This window comes from Lynx rufus, unplaced genomic scaffold (assembly GCF_022079265.1).
Source record: "Lynx rufus isolate CCGP_SWC_20201006 ecotype Redwood Valley unplaced genomic scaffold, mLynRuf1.p SCAF_27, whole genome shotgun sequence".
NCBI lineage: Eukaryota > Metazoa > Chordata > Mammalia > Carnivora > Felidae > Lynx > Lynx rufus.
The window spans coordinates 7458992-7477656 of NW_025814842.1; the positions used below are offsets into that span (position 1 = coordinate 7458992).

Consider the following 18665-nt stretch of genomic DNA (forward strand, 5'->3'; position numbering starts at 1 on the left):
GTCTGGGGAGGGCCAAGGGCAATGTTGTTGCTAAGGCAACTGATTAGGCCAGTTGTTTGGCTCCAGGCTTTTCCTGGTAGCCAGCAGGCTAAATCGCCTGGCACTGATTACCACCCCACACCATCACTGTTGCCCAGAACCCAGGTACTCAAATCCCTGCTGCTTTCTGCTCTATCTGTACCCAGCACTTAGGGGTTCAGTGACACAAGGTGGTCTGGAGCTGGTCTCTGTGACAGCAGCTGTGAGTTCACAAGGACTGGGGTGCTTCATGGTGGCCTGGTTGATGTGGAGTGGAAGGAGTAGGGATGAAGAGGCCCTCTGTGGATAGCTTGAAATCAAGCCTGGAGAGTAAGGCTCCAGGCCAGGAGCACAGCAAGTCCGTAGGCCCTATGGGTGCCCTGTTCCTCAAAGCAGCACTGGGAGGGGGAGGGACCTGCAGATCTCTTGTGTCCTTGCTACTTTGCACCTGGTACATGTGTCAAGGCCACACTGGAGACAATGGCTTTGAGCACAATTCTGTTTGGGGGGCCACTTATGGAGCCATCACATACCTGCCTCTCCCTGGCCAATACCCACCAAAAGTAGTGGCTGCCACTGGCCCCAGTGCTCACATGCTGTCTGCACCTCTCCTGCACTTGGGGGGGGGGGGGGGTTATGGCTGAGCCAGAGGCTCAGGGGGGACCTGGACACCACCTGCCTCTAGCCAGATGCCCATCCTCATGATGACGGTTGGCTCCCTGCACCCTGCATTTCACCCTCAACATGATGGTGAAAAGATATTTGAGGATCCTAGCTTCCACACAGTGCACCATTGGCTTCTCCAGCATTCCAGAAGAATCTGGGGAGTGGAGAAGCATGGGTGGGAAGACCTGCCCTCCCAGCTCAGGCTGTCATGGCCTATGGACTAGTCTGAGAAAATGAACAGGCTTCCCTTGCTTCAGTGTTCTTGCTATATCTTCTTCCCTACCTAATAGCCCTCCTCCCCATATGCCATCTACCCGCCCCATATGTCATCTTTAATAGGGTTAAGACTCAGTTGCCCACATCCCCTCCTCGACCCTTGGCTCCCCCCACCCTTAGCTATCTTACTTGCCATGAGAATGATAGCACAAAGTCCTCAAAGGCTCCCACCCACGGGTCATCTCCTGGTGGTGTGTCTTCTAGAGTGTGTGGTGACCAGCACCATCACCCAGCAGGAGTCATGATCCTTGAAAGGGTCAGAAGTGGGATGTAAAATGTCTGAACCCCAACTCCATCTCAAATCTCTTAGGATGGGGTTCCCCCACCAGAGAGTCTGCACCTCTGATCAAAGCCTTCAGCTGGCCCATGGTAACATTTTGGGACAGTGGTGGTGAGAAGGGGCTGAGGGCAGCGGGAGGGCAGTGCCCCAGAGAGAGGGTGTCTTCTTCCCCGGGTTCTCCTTCAGTGTCCCCTTGACTGGAATTCTGGTGGAATGGTCTGTGCACAGAGACCAATCCAAAAGTCTTCTCTGAAGACCCCTCCTATCACCCTAAACCCAGAGAGAAACCGAACTCCAGCTCTTCTGAAATCAGCACAGCCCAATGATTGGTGGCCCTGGCTCCTAGGCTGGCTTGGGAAGGAAGGGTACAGAACCATTCCTGGGTGGGAACGGAGGATGCAGGTTTTGGACGCCTAGAGCCCCAGCAGCCAGTGGCAGGAGCAAAAGGCAGTGCTGCAGTAAGGGCGGTCCCCTAATCTCCAGGACTGCAGACTCCTGCACCTTTGCCTCCGACACAGTTCCACTCACATTTGCCTCACTTCGGTCGTCGCTTCCTTGGCAGTCAGCTCGGATTTGTAGAGACGCCCACACACTCCCCGCCCCTGCAACCCCAGCCCAAGGGTGGTTGGAGTGGGGTGGAGGCCACCTCTCCCAGACTTCATTCCCACGGCCTGGTGTCCAGCGCTCCGGTCGCATGAGGGTTAACCTCGTGGGGGTGGGGACTCATGAACGGTCGGCAAAGGGAGGGAGGGGACAGGAGGCGACCCAAGGCGCGGGGAGCCGGCCGGCTGGCCTGGGTCAGGCCTCAGAGGCCGCTGGAGCCCCGTGTGTCGCAGGCCACCGGGCAACCACTGGGGTACACGCTGCGCGCTGCGAGGAGTCCACCGCAGATCCCAGGCCCCAAACTTCAAGTCGGAAGGGGTGAGACGCTGGGCATAAAGACAGGTGGCAACCTGTCTGGACGCTGCTCCCCTCCCTGAGGACCGCCACCTCCACCCTACTGAATCTCAGCCCTTACTCCGGCCACTATATTGCCTTTGGCCCGTGATGAAGCGGGGAGGCGGTGGTCCCACGGCGGCCCCAGAGGCCGAGCTGGGCGACGTGCCCCTGGTACTGCCGCGGCCCAGGGCCTGTCCCGCTGACGTGCGGCTCTGCGGCCACCTTCGGAAGCAGAAGTCCCAGCGCCGCCGCTTCTTCGTGCTGCGCGCGGATCCGCCGAGCCTAGAGTGCTACGAGAGCGAGAAGAAGTTCCGCGCCGGCCGAGCGCCGCCCAAGCTCATCGTGAGCCTGGCGGGCGCGTGCACCATCAGCACGCGCGTGGACGCGCGCCAGCGCCACCTGATCCTCCTGTACACGCGTGACCGCAGCCTGGGCGTGGCGGCGGCCTGCGAGGCGGAGCAGCAGGCGTGGTACAGCGCCCTGCTTGAGGTGCGCGCGGCCGCGGGTGAGGCCCGACCCCTTGGCAGGTGGAGACGCGGCGGGGGGCTGGGAACCGGGGGTTGGGTGATCGCGGGTTTTGTTTATCCTAGGTTGTCCCAGCAAGTCTCGGATATGAAGTTCAAACATGAAGCGTTAACACCTCTTTAATTCTTGGGGCACAGTGACTCCAACCTCCGGACCCAGGAGCCCTTTGTGATCAGCTCACTATCTCTCCAGGTCCCAGCTTTCACGAGGACCCCAGGGCCTGGATCCTTGCTCCACTTCAGGACGTCTGGCCCGTGACGCTGCGGCCCAAGGGACTGGGGAGGACACGAGGCCTGGGCAGCGGCCGCTATCGCCTGTGCCTGGGTTCGGGGGTGCTGAGCCTGCTGCGGAAGCCCAAGGGCAGAGGTTCTCGGGACACCCAGGCTTCGCCGCCGCCGGCCCTGCGCCTGTCGCTGCTCAGCGTGCGCCGCTGCGGCCACGCAGACTCCCTCTTCTTCCTGGAACTCGGCCGCTCGGCGCCCACGGGCCCCGGGGAGCTGTGGCTACAGGCGCCGGATGCCGTGGTGGCCCAAAGCATTCACGAGACCGTACTGGCCGCCATGAAGCGACTCGGGGATGATGATGCCGGTGGCAGGACTGAGCCACTGCCAAGGGATCCCCCGACGAGCTCTTACAGACCCTCTGTCTCCCAACCTTATGTGACCCTGGCCTCGGCAGCCCAATCAAGCAGCCTGAGCCATCGCGGGAGCGTGGGTGAGAGGAAGGAGAAAGCAACCCCTGAGACCCTGGCGGCGCTGGCGACTGCAGCTTCGCACCCTGGGGAATTGGAGCGGGGTGGGGGCTACGTAGCCATGGGAGCTGGGAGCAACTACGAGCCCATGGGGGGTGGCCAAGCAGGTGGTTACATGGTGATGGCACCCCCGGGCCTTGCAGCGTTTGCCCATGCCCCTCCCCAGGAGCAGCTCCAGGGGTGCGGGGGCACTGAATACGTGCCCATGAGCCACTTTCTGCCAGGGTCCTTTTCCTTGAGCTCCCTGCCCCATTCCTATACGCCCAGGCCCAGGAGGCCGGGACCTTCTTTCCAAGGCCCCCCTCCCGCCGTCGGGGAATGTTGGGGACCGACAGGGGCTCATCCCTGCTTGCAACCACCTTCGGAGCTAGCAGGAGATTATGTGTGCATCAGGTACGTGGCCCCACACCACTTAGGAATGAGCACTGCCATACAAGACCCGGCCAAAAACCGCCTCAACTATGTAGACCTGGACCTGGTCCCTCCATTGGAGGCTCAAGGCGACACCCCGGGGTCCAGCATTCACCACCCACACAGCTATGCCCGCATCGACTTCCAGAACCTCAGGGAGGTTCGGGTGAGGAGACACAGGCAGCCCCCTCCAGTCTAGCTGACGGATGGATGGGGAGGAGGAGAGAGAAAACAGGACAAATGCCTTCCTGCCAGCTCCCCTCAATTCCTCCCCTCACCCTTCCAAACCTGGAGAGGCTCTTAGGCACCGCCCCCCCCCCAGGACCTGTGACTTGCAGAGCTCTGAGCTGCCCTTAGGCCTATTGCCCACTCTGCTCCTTCCAGATGTGGTGCCTGGGGAATCTTCAGGAAAAGGTTCCCCAAGAAGCTGGATTCTTTTAACGGAGAAAATTCTAGAGCCACCCTCCCCTCTTCCTGCCCACAAACCCCCAGCAAAGCCCTGATCCTTTCTCTCCTGGCAGAGTTCCTGAAGCATCACTCCAGATTCCCAGGCTGGCTGACTTCTCTCACATGGACCTGTTCCTCCCTACCTGCCTTGTGTCTCCTCCCAGCCAAAGAACTAATCCCCAGCCCCAGGGCTGAACTCCTAGGACCCCAAAGCAAGAGGGCTGACAGCACCAGGTACCTTCCCTCTACTGCTTCCCGAAAGTGCTGTGCCACCCCCTTACTCCCTGATTTCCCTCTCTCAGCACCAGCCATGTGTTCACACAATCCTCCCTTCTATGGAGCCTGGCAGAGCTGATAGACTTCTTGCTTCCAAATACTGTCTGGGGGACTGTACTGTGGATCCCACACACACCCTGCCCTATTAAAGGTGCCCTCCTTGGTCATCCTGGAAAGGTCTTAGGTCCGTGGATTCCCCTGAGCTACTGTAGGGGTGACCAATGAGTAACAAGAATTTGAGGGGAGGGCAGCCTAAGCTGTGTAGAGGAAGAGACCCCATCCCTGTCTCCATGCCCCACTCTGCTACTCACTACAAAGAGCCTGTTTGCAAACCAACACTTTTATTGTCAACAGAAGCTGTCTAGGGGAGTAGGGGACCCATTCTGCACCCAGAAGGGGTATGTTCAATGTGTGTCTGGGGTTTGAGGGGCAGATGGGTCAGTGCAGTGAGAACAGCTGGGGTCACCACTGGGGTCTGGGTGATCAGATACAGGGTCTGGGGGGCCAGCAGGGGGCGTGGGAGCCTCCAAAGCCACAGGTCTAGGAGGCCCCTGGCTCATCTGCAGGAGGCCAGTCAGGGCGATGAGCTCAGGCCCACTGAGCCAGGCAGTAGGGCAGCCAGGGGATGGGGTGCGGAGGACCCAGGGAGACATGATAGGAGGTGGGAGCAGCAGCTTCAGAGAGCCCATCACCTGAGGAGACAGGAGGGTGGAGTGTCTCCTCCCAAGCCCTGCATGAAAAATAGGCGAGGCCAGGGCAGGAAGTGCACTCACCTGTTGAGAGGCCTCAGACAGATACAGGGGAATACGCTGCCCACATGGCAGCAGAGGGTCTGAAACAAAGACATCTTCACAGCACATCACTGGGAACCCTGGAGAGGAGAAGCTGGGAGGGCAGCAGGCTGGGGTTCCCACACCGGCAAGGGCTGCACTGGTTCCCTGAGGAGCTCGTGCAGGGCCACTCCAAAGTCCCTGGGCCCAAGCAAAGTACCTGCATCCCTGGGCTCATGCTCTCCATTCTGATGTCCTGTTGCAGGGGCCAGGGGCCTGAGGTCCCCGTCTGAGGCTGCCTCATACAGTGGCCACAATGAGGGATGACACAAGGTCCGGCCTGAGAAGGAGGTGCCAGGTGCACAGCTGGGCCCCTGTGAAGGGAGCATGACAGAACACTGGAGCTTGGGCTCCCTCCGAAGGCACCCCTGCCCCACCCCCAGGACAGAGCCGCAGGCACTCCCAACTCACCCACACCAGCCCGGGTCCCGCTTTAGCCTTGTAGTTGGGATCCCATGGTGCTAACACGGTCATCCTTGAGGGGGCCACCTCCCAGGCCATCTGAGGGGAAAGGGCTACTGGGGCGGGGCGGGGGGGGGGGGGGACAGAGATTAAAACAGGCTCCGGAGTCGGTGGAAGGGTCCTGTGGGGTAAAGGCCGCAAGGCCTGAACCCACCTGGGGTTCCCGGGGAATGATCCGCAGCCAGGCCTGGGGGAGGCCGGGACAGCAGCAGCTCTCTCCGGGTCCAGGAGGGCCTTCGGGACCGGGGCTGCGGGCTGGGAGCGGGAGGTACTGAGGTGCACCGGTCACAGCCTCCCCCGGTACTTCCTGGGCAGGGCCGAGGGTGCCTGGAGCATGGAGTCTGGGCACAGCCATTCTTCAGGGTCGGCAACGGAGATCTCCGCACACTGTGGGCCCCCTGTCGGACTTCCCTCCCGCCCAGCCCCTCACCTGTCCTGCGGGGGAGTTCCTGGCTCCTCCAGGGCTTCCTCTCCAAAGGTCGAGGTCTCCCCGGGGTCACTGCCAGCCGAGGAGCCATGTTCCTCGAGCGCCTGCTCTTTGCCCGCGTCCCACCGCCGAGGCGGGCCAGGCAACATGACGGCTCTGGCGGGGGAGGGCAGCGCAGGCCAGCCGCCCCGTGCCCGTGTCCGCACCGTCCGTGCCGCCCACCTCGCCCCTCGCAGCCCCACGCGGCCCCCTCACGGCCCTCACCTCCCGCAGCACCCCGCCCAGCTCGCGGGGCCTCGCGGCCACGCCGACGCCCAGCGCGTTTCCGGACCACGTGGCGCGCGCTCCCGCCGGGATCCCGCGGACGCCCCCTGGCGGCGGGGGTGGCTGGGCCCGCGCTTGGCAGCCGTTGGGTATGGAGGGGTGGCGCCCGGTGCGGGGAACTGCAGAACCCCAACATCAACGCGGAGGCGACCCTTTCCCCTCGAAGCACTGCTTTCGTTCACAGACGGACGGACACACACACACACACACACACACACACACACATACACACGGTGCGGGGAACTGCAGAACCCCAACATCAACGCGGAGGCGACCCTTTCCCCGCGAAGCACTGCTTTCGTTCACAGACGGACGGACACACACACACACACACACACACACACACACACACACACACACAACCTGAGGGGCAGCCTAGAGGGCCCGACTTCTTTATTGCACTTGACACAAGACCCTTGGCCACACCCAGAGGCGGCCAGGCACCTTGCTGGACCGGGCCTGCTTCCAACCCCTCGGGAGGGCCGAGGGGCGCCCAAGGAACAGGGCCAGGCCCAAGGCCGCCCTCACCAGAGTCCTTGCTAGAAATCAGAAGCCGGGCACGGCTGTCTTCTCTGTTCCTGGGTTGCAGGCCAGGTCGGGGCCCTGCGCCCCTTCCTCAACCCTATGGCCTTTCCAGCAGTGCGTGGACGACAGCAGCGATGTAAGGGAGGCCCCTTCCCGGGGCCCCCTCCTCTTCCAGGATGTGATGGGGCTGGCACAGGGACTCCTGGGGGGAGGGGCCCGGGTTAAGTTCCCTATGTCACCCTGTTCTCTCGGCTTCCCTGCCCTTCCTGGGAGCAGGGTGGGTGAAACCCCAAAGAAGCCTGGGCAAACAGGGCTGACAGGATGGCCCAGGTGGAGGCAGCAAAGTTCAGGGGCACCCTGGACATGGCTTGGGACAAATGAGATGCAAGGAAGTTGCCAGCAGGTAACAGAAGGGAGATGACACAGGGGGCCAAGGCTCAGGGGAGGAGAGACCTGTCATTTCCAGAGGGAAATGCTGGAGTAGGCAGGCTGGCACACAGAGCCCAAGGGGCACAGCCAGGACTGGGCCTGGCCACAGCAAGAGCAGACGCAAACACACACACAGAGGCGGCCACGGTCTGTACAATTTATACACAGAGACAGGGGACCCAGCTTGGGCCCCTGCAACTCCTACAAATATAGAGTTCTCTCTACAAAATATAGATAATTTAGCTCCCCATAACAGTGGGGGGACCGGGGTGGAGGGGGACGGCACAAGGAAGAAGGTTGAGATCTACCCTCTGAGGGAGCAGAGGGAAGGGCAGGGCCTGGAGGGAATGAAGGCACCATCAGCATGGAGAGGTGAGGGTCACGGGAAGGGGCTACAGGAGGGTGGCCAGAGGCTGGGGGCCCAGGGTCTGGGGGCACCAGAGTGGGGCCTCTGAGGTCAGTGTGTGTGAGGGGAGAGGGTTCACTAGTGTCTTTGGTAGGGGCTGAAGGCACCACTGGTAGGGATGGGGGTTGCACAGGAGTCTTATAAATAGAAATAGGTGGAGGGGGCAGGGGAAAGGGTGACTTCAGGTCCTAGGAACCCAGGAGCCGAGTGTAGACGACATAGAGCAGCAGCATGAGGACCACGTAGAAGAAGATGAAGCCGCCCAGACCAGAGGGGGGCCAGAGGGGTGGGGGGGCCCTGCCCCCCACCCGCTTCACAGCCTCCAGGGTGGTCCACAGCCCCTGGGCGGTGCCCTGGAGGAGATCTGAGGGCGAGCACAGGTCAGCCTGGGAAGGGAGAGTAGGACAGATGGACAAGGACAAAGAGCAGACGTCAGCAGCAGCAGCAAGACAATCCCTCCCCACCCCCTGCCCTCACGTGCCAAGGCCTGAGCCACACCAACATGCAGAGTGCAGGGCACGGAAGCATGCAGGGTAGGGAGGCGTGCAGGACCGGGACTTGTGGACGTGCTTTCTTCTGGGGAGCAGACACCCCTTTGAATGGAACCCTGCCATCCACACAGAGTGCTCAGCTGAGCCCAGGACATTGCCACTCTATAGTAGGGACTGGCCCTGGGTTCCTGAGAACACCGCCCCCATACCTCAGGCACCCCCATTTTTCGGCAGGCTTCTAAGAAACTCTCCACATTTTTCCGAGACTTGAGAGCACTAAGTTTTGGCTGCAGGAGGGCGAGAGAGGAAAAAGAAGAGAGTAAGAGAGGCCCTGGCACTCCTCTGCCCCATCCACTACTTCCCACCCTGGGACCCCACTGACCACAGCAGGCGAGGGCACATGGATGAAGGGCACGGAGCGGGGCCGCAGCTGGTTGGCCAGCTGACAGAGGATGACCCCATTGGCCAGAGCCTCCGCCAGGTCCTCAGGCAGGGGCCGCTGCAGCCGGGACTCCATTACCTAGGGGGCAGGAGGACGACAGGGGAGCAGTCAGGGTCAGTGGGGACTCCGGCCCACCCCTTCCATCCTCCTGAAGGCACCCACAGGGTGTGAAGTAGCCCCTCCCCGCCCCCACAGATCCCACCTCTCTCACCTGGCGCAGCTGTGCCATCAGCTCCTTCTCGTCCAGAAGCTGAGGGGGTCGCCGAGGCCTCACGGCAGAGTCTGGTGAGGAAGGGCCTGGAGAAAAAGGAGGAATGTGGGCTGTCTCTACCACCCACTGCCGACTTTCTAGCTGGGTCACCGTGTCTGGCACCCACATCTCCTGCCTTTGTACTTGTGGGGATTTTCAACACAAAGGGACAATAGACTGGAGAACTCCCAGGCCAGAAGGGGTGACCGCAGCCCAGGGGTTAGTGCTGGCTTAGCAATGGCGACAGGGGGAAACCCACCTGAGCCACTCTGAGAGGAAGAACGGAAGAGGAAGCTGTTTGGTCTCTGAACGGAGCCGAGCGGCCGGGGAGCAGGCACTGTCGCTGGGGGCCAGAGCCAGGGGGCAGGTGAGAAAGACACCCCCTGGAGTCCCATGCTTCCCTCAGACCACCGGGTCCCAGCCACCCCCTCACGTATACAGTCCCCCATCCTCTTCCCATAGTCCCTGTCCAACCTGGTCCAGCTGCAGGAAGGGGCTCCTGGGAGGCAGGGGTGGGGGCAGGGGCCGGGGGGGCTCCCTGCCCCCCTGAAGCTCCCAGTTGGGTGGCACTGGACTTGGGCATGCCGCTGAGGACAGACACACAGCAAATTAGAGGGGGTCCAGGGAGGGTGTGCAGGGAGATGGCTCAGGGAGGTGGAGTCGGGGAGGACACATACTTGTACGAGGCCTGAGTGGATGAGGCCGCAGGACCTCCGCCAGCAGCCCTGACCCCCAGCTTCACAAAACTGGAAAGCAAAGGAGATGTGGGGTCGGCAGTGCAGGCAGCGGACCTGCAAACCCCGAGGGACAGAGTAGCTCACGAGGGCTCATTTCCACAGCCCCCTAGCCCCACCCCGCCCCTGCCCTCTGCCCACACCTGTCCTTCCGGGGGGCCCCCCACGCTCCGCTGTGCTGCTGCTGCTGCTGCTGCTGCTGCCGCCGCTCCCGCTCCTGCCATAACTGCAAAGTGTCCGGGCGTCGCCGCTCCTCACCAGCAGGCTCCTCCCGCCTGCAGGACCAGTGAGGCAGGACCAGTGAGGCAGAGCAGGGTCAGGAGAGGAGGGAAAGTGTAGGGTGACGGGGTTAAGGGAGGAGATGGTGGCTCTGGGGTACCTGCTGTTTGGTGCCTTCTCTCCGTCCCCTGCCACAGGGCTTAATTCTGGTGGCCGGGGCTCCTGAAGAAAAAGCAACAGAAGGGGTGAGGGAGGATCTGTTCCCCCAAGACTGTACCGGCTCCCTCCCTCCGCTCTCCTGTCCCACAGGGCACAGCACACTACCAGGCACAGGGACAGGGGCCGGACCCTCACCTCAGCAGCACCTCGCTCCTCGTCCTCCCCAGGCACGTGGCTGTCAATGAAGTCAATCTGCTCAGGGTCTCCATCAGCTGGAAAGGCCAGGGCACGTCAGCAAGCAGGGGGGAGCCTTCGGGGACCTGTCCATTACCCCAGTCCCCTTATCCCGACCCCATCACTCACCAGAGCCATCCTCCCTCCGCTCCCTGGGCCCTCGAGGCTCCCGGGCCAGCTCTGAGATTCGGAAGGACAACTCCGAAAATTCATCCGTTGACTTTAAATGAAGAAATGCAAAAATGGGAGTCAGCTGCTCAACAATGCTGGGGGTTCATGGGGTTCAGGCCCTTGGGGTCTGCTGCTGAGCCAGCCCTTCCTTGGAAACTTGGGCAAGGGAAGAAGACCACTCCAGCCACCAACTGTCACTCTGATATTCAGAGGCACCAAGCAAAGGGTCCTGGCTCAGGAGGTTCTCCCCGGGGGCTCAGACCCCCAACGTCCCTCAGAAAAGAGGCTCTTACCTCATTTCCAGACCACCTCTTGCTGCCGCTGTCAACACTGTGGAAGCCTGAGTCTAGCCCACCATCGTACCGACGTCCCGGAAATAAGTCCTCAGCAGGGCTAGTGCCAGCCAGGGAGAGCTAGTCAGTCCGATATCAGGCAGTGACCCCTCTCATCTTCCCACCAACACCCGTGGAGTCCATGCGGCCAGGAAGGGGCAGCAAGTATCCAGGAGCATCCTTTCTTCCCACTTAGAACTTACCAGGGACTGAAACTCGGGGGGCGGGAAGGGGCCAGGTCCCCCAATGCCGACCCCCCACGCCGCCCAGCCTCTGTTGACAAGTACTTAAAGATGTGAAGCTTCCCCTTCAAGCAGATCTAGGTATAAGGGGGCACAAGGTAGGGGTTAGGGGAAGGGAAGGGGGCTCCCCCAGATCCCAATTGGCTGCTAAAGGGAACCACCTCCCAACGCCTACCCACTCTCAGCTCTGTCTCCATGGTCTACCCCAAACCCACCCCTCACCTGAGCAGGTGGACTTTGCAGGGGGTTGCTGTCCAGCAGAATGACCTGCAGGTGCCTGAGGCGGCAGAAGGAGACCGGGATGCGGGAGACACGGTTACAGGAGAAATCCAGGCGGACAAGAGGAAGATCCCCCAGCTCTGGGCGTGGGTGAGGGAAGAGTCAGGAGCCTGCCCAAGGGGGGGGAGGGTCTTGTGCTCACCTCCTCTGCCCTCTGCTCTGGCCAGCTGGCCACCCCGGGGTCCACCACAGGATGCCCTGACTGGCTGAGAGCATTCCCCAGGAACAACCTACCTGGTTCCCTTCCTGCTCAAATATGGCCCCCTCCAGGCCCCCCTCCCTTAGCTCCTATCCATCTCATGTGCTTCTCTCCTTTTCCCCACCCTGCCCACTGCACACTCCAACCGTTCCTCCATCCCCAAGTGACCATCACAGACCCAAACCAAACTGTGACGTCGCACAGCTCAAAAATCTTCCATGACTTGCAGCCAAGGCTGCTAGGGGTGAGTGGCCTGTGCCCTGCACAAAGGACCCAGGCAGGAAGGGACTGCAATCCCACCTGAACTTCACTAGCTAAGCCCTTCCGGTCCCAGGCAAGGCTGTGCCCACCCACAGGAAAGGGTGCCTTTTTCGATTTCTCAAACACGCACAGTTGGATTAGTGGTAGCCAGAGACACAGAATAAAAATCACCACTCCCTGGCCCAGCACGGTCAAGGTGTTCATGATCTGGCTCAGCCCACATTTCCCATCTCACTGCCCACCCTTACACCACATCCAACAATCCTCCAGCCCCTCGGCTTCTGCACCTTTCCATCTGCTGTTTGCTCAGCTGGGACAATGTCATTTTTGTGTCCATCTTTCAAGGTTCAGCTCAAGTGTTGCCTGCTCCACAAAATCTTTCTAGACACTTAGGTTAGAATTCCCTGCTCCTTCCTCTGTGTCCCCAGAGCATTTTGCTAGGGTCTTTTTTATGGCCCAGAGAGCATCCTGATCAAATGCTTGTTTACACTGCTACTGACTCAGAAGGAAAGACAGCCAGTGTAGGAGTAAGGGGAGCTCAGAGAAAATGGGTGACCAGCTGACTCCCTCCCTTGTTCTTTTTTTTTTTTTTTTAATTTTTTTTTTCAACGTTTATTTATTTTTGGGACAGAGAGAGACAGAGCATGAACGGGGGAGGGGCAGAGAGAGAGGGAGACACAGAATCGGAAACAGGCTCCAGGCTCTGAGCCATCAGCCCAGAGCCCGATGCGGGGCTCGAACTCACAGACCGCGAGATCGTGACCTGGCTGAAGTCGGACGCTTAACCGACTGCGCCACCCAGGCGCCCCATCCCTCCCTTGTTCTTTAAGAACAAGATGAGCAAGGCTCAGGTCCTTCTCGCCTGGCCATGGCTTGCCTTTCTCACCACATCCTGCCAGACTGTGCTCCCTCCCACCCACATGCTTTGCCCCAGGATGCTTTGCCTGGGATGCAGAAGGAAGGAGAACTTTCCTTCACAGGTCGGCTCCTGCCATGCCTCTGGGGCAAAGTCTTCCTCAAACTCCCTGAGCAGAGCCATGTGCCTTCCCTCCAGCTCCTGCAGCTCTTTAAGAGTCCTGTTCTAGCACTTTCTTCCACTTCTCTCCCCATGAAGCCAATACAGTTTAACAGTTGGCCCCAGATCTGAGTGACATCACACACATCTACCTGACGCCCACCTAAAACACAGGAAACACACGACAATGCTGGCTGGCTAAGGGCAGGGGTGCTTGCTTTGGAACAAAGGCTATCAAATGTTGGGGTGGATCACAGCTAGCTCGTTAAAATGGGGCTGCTTGGGCTCTGGCACGCGGCTCCACTGACTCAATCTCCGGGGAGGAGGTACAGGGCATCATCTGACTTGAGAGCTCCCACTGGGTGAATGAGGACACCAGGTGATGCTGAAGGCCCCTTCCAATCCTGGGATTCTACAGGGTACCAACACACTCACTCTCCCTTCTGTGCCTTGTTCCACATTTGTGAAATAGAGCTAATAACCCATGCCTGCCAGCCTCAGAGGGTTGCTGGTTAAGAACAAGTAAGTTAGGGGGTACTTGGAGGGCTCAGATGGTTAAGTGTCTGACTCCTGATTTCGGTTCAGGTCATGATCTCACGGTTCGTGAGTTCAAGCCCCGCATCGGGCTCCACGCTGGCAGTGCGGAGCCTGCTTGGGATTCTCCTTCTCTCCCTTTCTCTCTGCCCCTCCCTGCTCACTCTCTCTTTCATTTGTTTTACACACTGCAAAACCCTAGGCAACTAAGGCATCGATGTTCTGTGAAGAGTCTTTGTCTGCGACTTCTCCAATGTAAACAACACACACACGCTCTTTCTCTCCGCACGCCCCCACCCCCCCCCTCCCTCCAGCTCCTCATTCTCCTTACCATCAGGGAGGGTGCTGAGCTGGTTTCTCCGAACACTGAGGTCCCGCAGGGAAGGGAGGCTACACAGCTCTGTGGGAAGGGACTGCAACTCATTGCCGCTCACATCCTGCAATGAGGAAAGAAGCAGGGCAGGAGCCCTAAGACCAGGAGCATCAGGGGCACCTGCTGGTTCAGTCAGCTAAGTGGCTGACTCTTGATTTCGGCTCAGGTCATGATCACACAGTTCATGAGATCGAGCCCCGCGTCAGGCTCTGCGCTGACAGTGCTGACTGCTTGCAATTCTCTCCCGCTCTCCCTCTGCCTGACTCTCTCTCTCTCTCTCATAATAAATAAATAAACATTAAAAAGAAAAACAAACAAACAAGAGCATCAGAAACTGCCTCCTGTCTCTGGCCACCTCCAGGTGGTCCCCACCTCTCCCCAGCTTCCCCCAAAGGTGCCTGGCTCGACAGCCCCTCTCCTTGCCCTGCTCCCTATGCTCACAAGCTGCCGCAGGCTTCCCAAGGCGCTGATGTCGGGAGGCAGGGCTCCCAGTTTGTTGTTGCTGACAATGAGCACCCGGAGGGGCAGCTGGCAGATGTAGGGTGGCAGCGATGACAGCTGGTTTCGGCTGTGGAGGGGAGAAAGGCAGTGGGCTCACTCCCCAGGCATGGCATCCCAGGGTTGCCCTCTTTTCAGGGTCACCAGGAGGGGGACTCGGGGTACAGTGCACTGGGACTTGGGGCTGAGAAGAATAAGCTCCCCACCCTGCACCCCCTCCCCAGCCACGCCTTCCTACCTGAGGTTGAGGTAGGTAAGGGCCGTGAGATTCCCCAAGGCTGGGTTCAGGCATCTCAGGCAATTGTGATAGAGGCTCAGGCCCTCCAGGGACACCAGCTGGCATGCTGCCTCCGGCACCTCGGGGAACCGGTTCCGGGAGAGGTCTAGGGGAAGCAAGTATCAGAGGAGAGCTGTGGAAAGACCCAGCCCTGGACAAAAGGACCGTGAACTCTCCCAGAGCCAGCTGCCCAGAAGTCTGCCTCCCCTTCGGACCTGAAGAATCAGACCTATAAACCTGGGCTCCCTGGAGACAACAAAGCTTTCTGCAAAACTTGAGCATGTTGCAAGCACATTACCAGAACAGCAAAGGAAAGGCAAAGGCCACAGGGTCACTGGGCTGGAGAACCCCAGACTTGGGGGAGCAAAACATGAACACCACTTCAAGTACACAAACGAAGGGCTATCCTGGAAAGGGTAACTGGCTTCTAGAACTCTTGTGATTCCTGTTGTTCTATGGAGAAGGGCTGGTGCTCCAGAGAAAATAGCAAGGTAATAGAGTGGGAGGCTCGAGATAAGAATATTGTCAACCTCTGGAGGAGACCACTGAGAAAGCTCATCCCTCCTCAGGGGCCTTTCCCCCAACCTCAACCTCTTTTCAACACAGGGGAGAAACCAAGGGCCATTAGAGTCTGGCTCTAGAGATTAAATAAGGCTCCTGACATACTGGACAACGGGGCTTCATCAGCCCCTGGGATCAGCAAGCCAGGTCCAAGAGTCTGTGAAGTAACAGACTCCCAGGGACCAGGAAGGGAGGGCAAGCTGATCAACCTGGAGGTGGGAGCTAGAGTCCTCGGGTCCCTCCCATCAGGATACACTGTGCTCAGGACTGGCCTCCTTCCCACCTTCTTCCAGCCCCACCAGCCCGGCTCTACTTCCTCTCTTACTGACCCAGACTTCAGGCACTCGGCTCTTTTGCAGGATCTTGGTGTGGGTGAGGGGCAGAGAGGGAGGAAGAGAGGATAAAACCTCTTACCACCCCTTATTCTCAAGGGGTCGCTTGCTACTCCAATGAAAGGAGTCAGGCATGGGGTTTCCGCCAGTCTGGGGACGGTAATTGCTGAGAGCCCTGCAAGCAAGACTGGATTTCTGCTTCCTCTCCTCGCCTGTACTGGGAGGGGCCCAAGGCCTGCTGTGGGATGTCTCTGGCAACAGAACTTGGGTGAGCTTTTTAGACAGCCCTCCCCAGGAAGGGGTGAGCGAAAGCCATTGGGAGGGAAGCTGGGGTATATCCCCCAAGGAAACGAGTCTCACGACAGGAAATGGAGTAGAAACAAGCTGTCGGGTTCTCTCTCTGGTGGGCCCTATGTTTACCAGGGCGGTGACAGCCTGAGGCACCAGGGGTCCTTCTTTCTCCCTCTCTGCTCACAGTCCCGGAGCACAGAGAGAAGACCTGTCAAGGGAGAAGACCCAAGTTCTGGAGAGGGTGAGAGGGCCAGATGCAGGCCTCCTCCACTCACCTTCCACCTGCCTGCTCTCCCTGCATCCCCAAATGCATGTGTGTGCAAGCGCGGGTGCCATGGATGAAGGGGGTGGAGAGGACAAGCCGGCTGAGCGGTGACAGGGGCAAAAGGGGCAAAAGCTCGGGGTGGAAGGGAGCCCAGGCTGGAGGAGGCAGGGCACAGGAGGCACAGGATGTGGTCTGTGAGAGAATGAGCTGCACTTCTCCTTTGTGAGGGCGGCCCCTCCCCGCCATCTCAGGGTTCACCCTACTTTCGGGGGCCCCAAGGAACAGAGTCTGAGGGATATTGGAGACCTGTGCCACAGGAAATACGCAGAGAAAACAGTGGGGCAGAAAGAGTTGGGAAAGCAGCAGAGGGCTCAGGATAATCTGGCGGAGTGTTGAAGTGTTTAGTCTGGGTTGGAGGGCAAGGAGGTATGGAGGGCAGGGTATGGGCAACCCCAACTGTTACTTCCCCTTTCCACTCCAAACTATAAGCCTTCTGCTTGGGGAGCAGGGTCAGAGAACATTTTGGACAAGACAGATTCCACCTGGCCTACAACCTGGGCCCAGAAAGGACTTAGGATTTCTGCGTGGAGAGCAGGACAGGGAGAGGTCCTCAGTAAGCTGGGATTTTCCCACTTCGTCACACAAGCTCACTCAGGAGAACTAACTGCCTGCACCCTGAGCCGGAATGCTGGGGGAGGAGGCGGGGAGGGGGTAGGAGCTGGGAGGGGCCAGGGAGTTCTTGGTAGTTTTCCCCAGGAGTCCACTCACAGAGACAGAGCCCTAAGGAAGTAAAGAATAACATTTGGTCTTTGTCAAAAAACAAGCAAGGGGGAGGGGAAAGGGAACAGACGGCGAGTGTCACACAGCTGCTGAGGTCAATCTGGAGCTTGGGGGTTAGGCGGCTGGGGGAGACGGAGAGGGAGAGGAATGGCTCCTGGGGCTCACCCATTCCCTGAACTCACTTGCTGCATGGTGGGCAAGTAAGTTTCCCCAGCAACCCAAGAAAAGCGGAGAGGTTTAAACTGGTTCTCCCCAGAACAGTGGAGGAAAGAGAGTGTCTGTGTCCACTTGGGTGTTTGCAGGTGAACAGGCACCTGCTAGAGGAGAAATGCATTCAGTCCCTGAGCAGTGTTTTCAGGAGGACACTCAGCCAGCCCCAAGTCCCACCCCTGGGCTAGGCTGGGGTGGGGCTTCGGGAATGCGGTCCTCTGGCCCACTCCCAATCTCCACCCCCCAGCTGCCAGCCCAGGGTCATAGGTTGTTGCCTCCTGAGCAGCTGAAGCCTGACTCACCTGTCATGGTAGAGTCCCCCACACCCCACCATCAAGAGACACCAGTGAGGAGGGACATGATTAGAGCGATCTGTGGGGTGGAGGAGTGGAAGGACAGTGGGACAGTCTCTAGCTTCCCAGAACTCCATGCCAGGAGATAAGATTTCCTTCCTTTCAGCAACTGCCTCAAGTCCCTCCCCTCCTAGGGAAAGCAGACACTGAAATGGGAATTCTAAGGTCCCTATGAGGTCACAGGCTCCATTGTGACCTCACACACGCAAGAAGGAGGGGGAGTCTCAGATAAGGGGGTCAGGGATAATACGTGGAAGAGCTCGCGGAGAAAAGAGTTAGGGGAGGTGTAAGATTTGCTTCTTTCCCATAGGCTTGCTGGGTGAAGAGTGGAGAGGGCCAGGGGGCGGGACGATAAGCACAGTAAACAGAAGCACCAGGTTGTTAGGGGCGAATCCTAAGGAAGAGGGGGGCCTACGGCTGCTCGGATCTAGGTGGAACCGGGAAGAGTTGGAGACGAAGTGGAGAAAGAGAAAGGAGTCATTAGAGGGGCTCTTGGGGGCTGCTTTAAGGAACGATCAGAACTGAGGTTGAAGAGGTCATGCAAATGAGCCAACCAGGTGAGGGGCGGGACCATTCTACAGGTGCACAGAAAGGCAAATAAAGAGAAGCAGAAGACGGGGAACTCTCACAACACTCGGTCAGGGCGCCGGACGTTCGGTGCAAAGGAGAAATGGGTTCATTGTCCAGGAGTTCTCAAAGTGGGGAGGGGGAGTTAGCAGGCTTATGCAAATAGTCAGGGTCAAGAACCTCGACGGTCAGGTGAAGGGGCGGGCCAGACTCCCGAGACCGGTGAGAAACAAGCTAGGGGAGGGGCTATGCAAATGAGGGTCCCAGCTCGGGACTAGGCCGAGTGCACTCACCAGCCTGGGTGATGTCTGACAGGTCGTAGCTGCGGGCCGCGCCCCGGGGGAAGTACTTCAAGCGTCGGTTGGACAGGTTCAGGGTCCCGGTGGCCACGGCCTCCTCTAGGGCCCGCTCTGCACTGCGGCTCCCGGGCAGACCCGGAGACCCCGGAACGGAGGTCGTGGCCGCCGCCTCCTCACCCCCGGCGGCGAGTGGGGCCGCTACCGCCGCCGCCATCCGCTCTCGGCGGCTCCCGCTGCCTGACTGACGGGACCGGCCGTCCCTCCTCCCCCCTCCCCCTCCTTGGAGCCGCCGTAGTCGCTTCAAG

General features: G+C 59.6%; 3 protein-coding genes across 12 annotated transcripts; 1 reads left to right on the forward strand and 2 right to left on the reverse strand.

The window, feature by feature from the left end:
* Positions 1-1985: 1985 nt before the first annotated feature.
* LOC124519412 (insulin receptor substrate 1-like) lies at positions 1986-4650 on the forward strand. Its single transcript, XM_047089619.1, has 2 exons — positions 1986-2702; positions 2897-4650. Exons 1-2 carry the CDS (start codon positions 2288-2290, stop codon positions 4063-4065), a joined length of 1584 nt encoding a protein of 527 aa, XP_046945575.1. The 5' UTR covers positions 1986-2287; the 3' UTR covers positions 4066-4650.
* Positions 4651-4913: 263 nt separating this feature from the next.
* Positions 4914-6899, reverse strand: SAP25 (Sin3A associated protein 25). Of its 7 annotated transcripts, none has more exons than XM_047089600.1 (6): positions 6312-6899; positions 6036-6136; positions 5831-5937; positions 5580-5757; positions 5363-5460; positions 4914-5281 (listed from the first exon to the last, which is right to left on the reverse strand). In XM_047089600.1, exons 1-6 carry the CDS (start codon positions 6455-6457, stop codon positions 4994-4996), a joined length of 918 nt encoding a protein of 305 aa, XP_046945556.1. In that variant the 5' UTR covers positions 6458-6899; the 3' UTR covers positions 4914-4993. The 7 variants fall into 7 exon arrangements, with proteins under 7 accessions (XP_046945556.1, XP_046945555.1, XP_046945550.1 ...); XM_047089599.1 differs by having other exon boundaries at positions 6036-6208; XM_047089594.1 differs by having other exon boundaries at positions 5831-5934; positions 6036-6899.
* A 97-nt stretch (positions 6900-6996) lies between these two features.
* LRCH4 (leucine rich repeats and calponin homology domain containing 4) lies at positions 6997-18613 on the reverse strand. 4 transcript variants are annotated; one of them, XM_047089574.1, is made up of 18 exons: positions 18355-18612; positions 14664-14808; positions 14369-14495; positions 13886-13991; positions 11489-11625; positions 11228-11343; positions 10986-11085; positions 10651-10741; positions 10483-10559; positions 10289-10350; positions 10053-10184; positions 9853-9921; positions 9650-9762; positions 9435-9518; positions 9137-9222; positions 8866-9003; positions 8693-8770; positions 6997-7359 (listed from the first exon to the last, which is right to left on the reverse strand). In XM_047089574.1, the coding sequence occupies exons 1-18, from the start codon at positions 18572-18574 to the stop codon at positions 7255-7257; spliced, it is 1986 nt and encodes a 661-aa protein (XP_046945530.1). In that variant the 5' UTR covers positions 18575-18612; the 3' UTR covers positions 6997-7254. The 4 variants fall into 4 exon arrangements, with proteins under 4 accessions (XP_046945530.1, XP_046945529.1, XP_046945531.1 ...); XM_047089573.1 differs by having other exon boundaries at positions 9853-9966; XM_047089575.1 differs by lacking the exon at positions 18355-18612 and adding an exon at positions 16162-16645 and having other exon boundaries at positions 9853-9966.
* Positions 18614-18665: the final 52 nt, after the last annotated feature.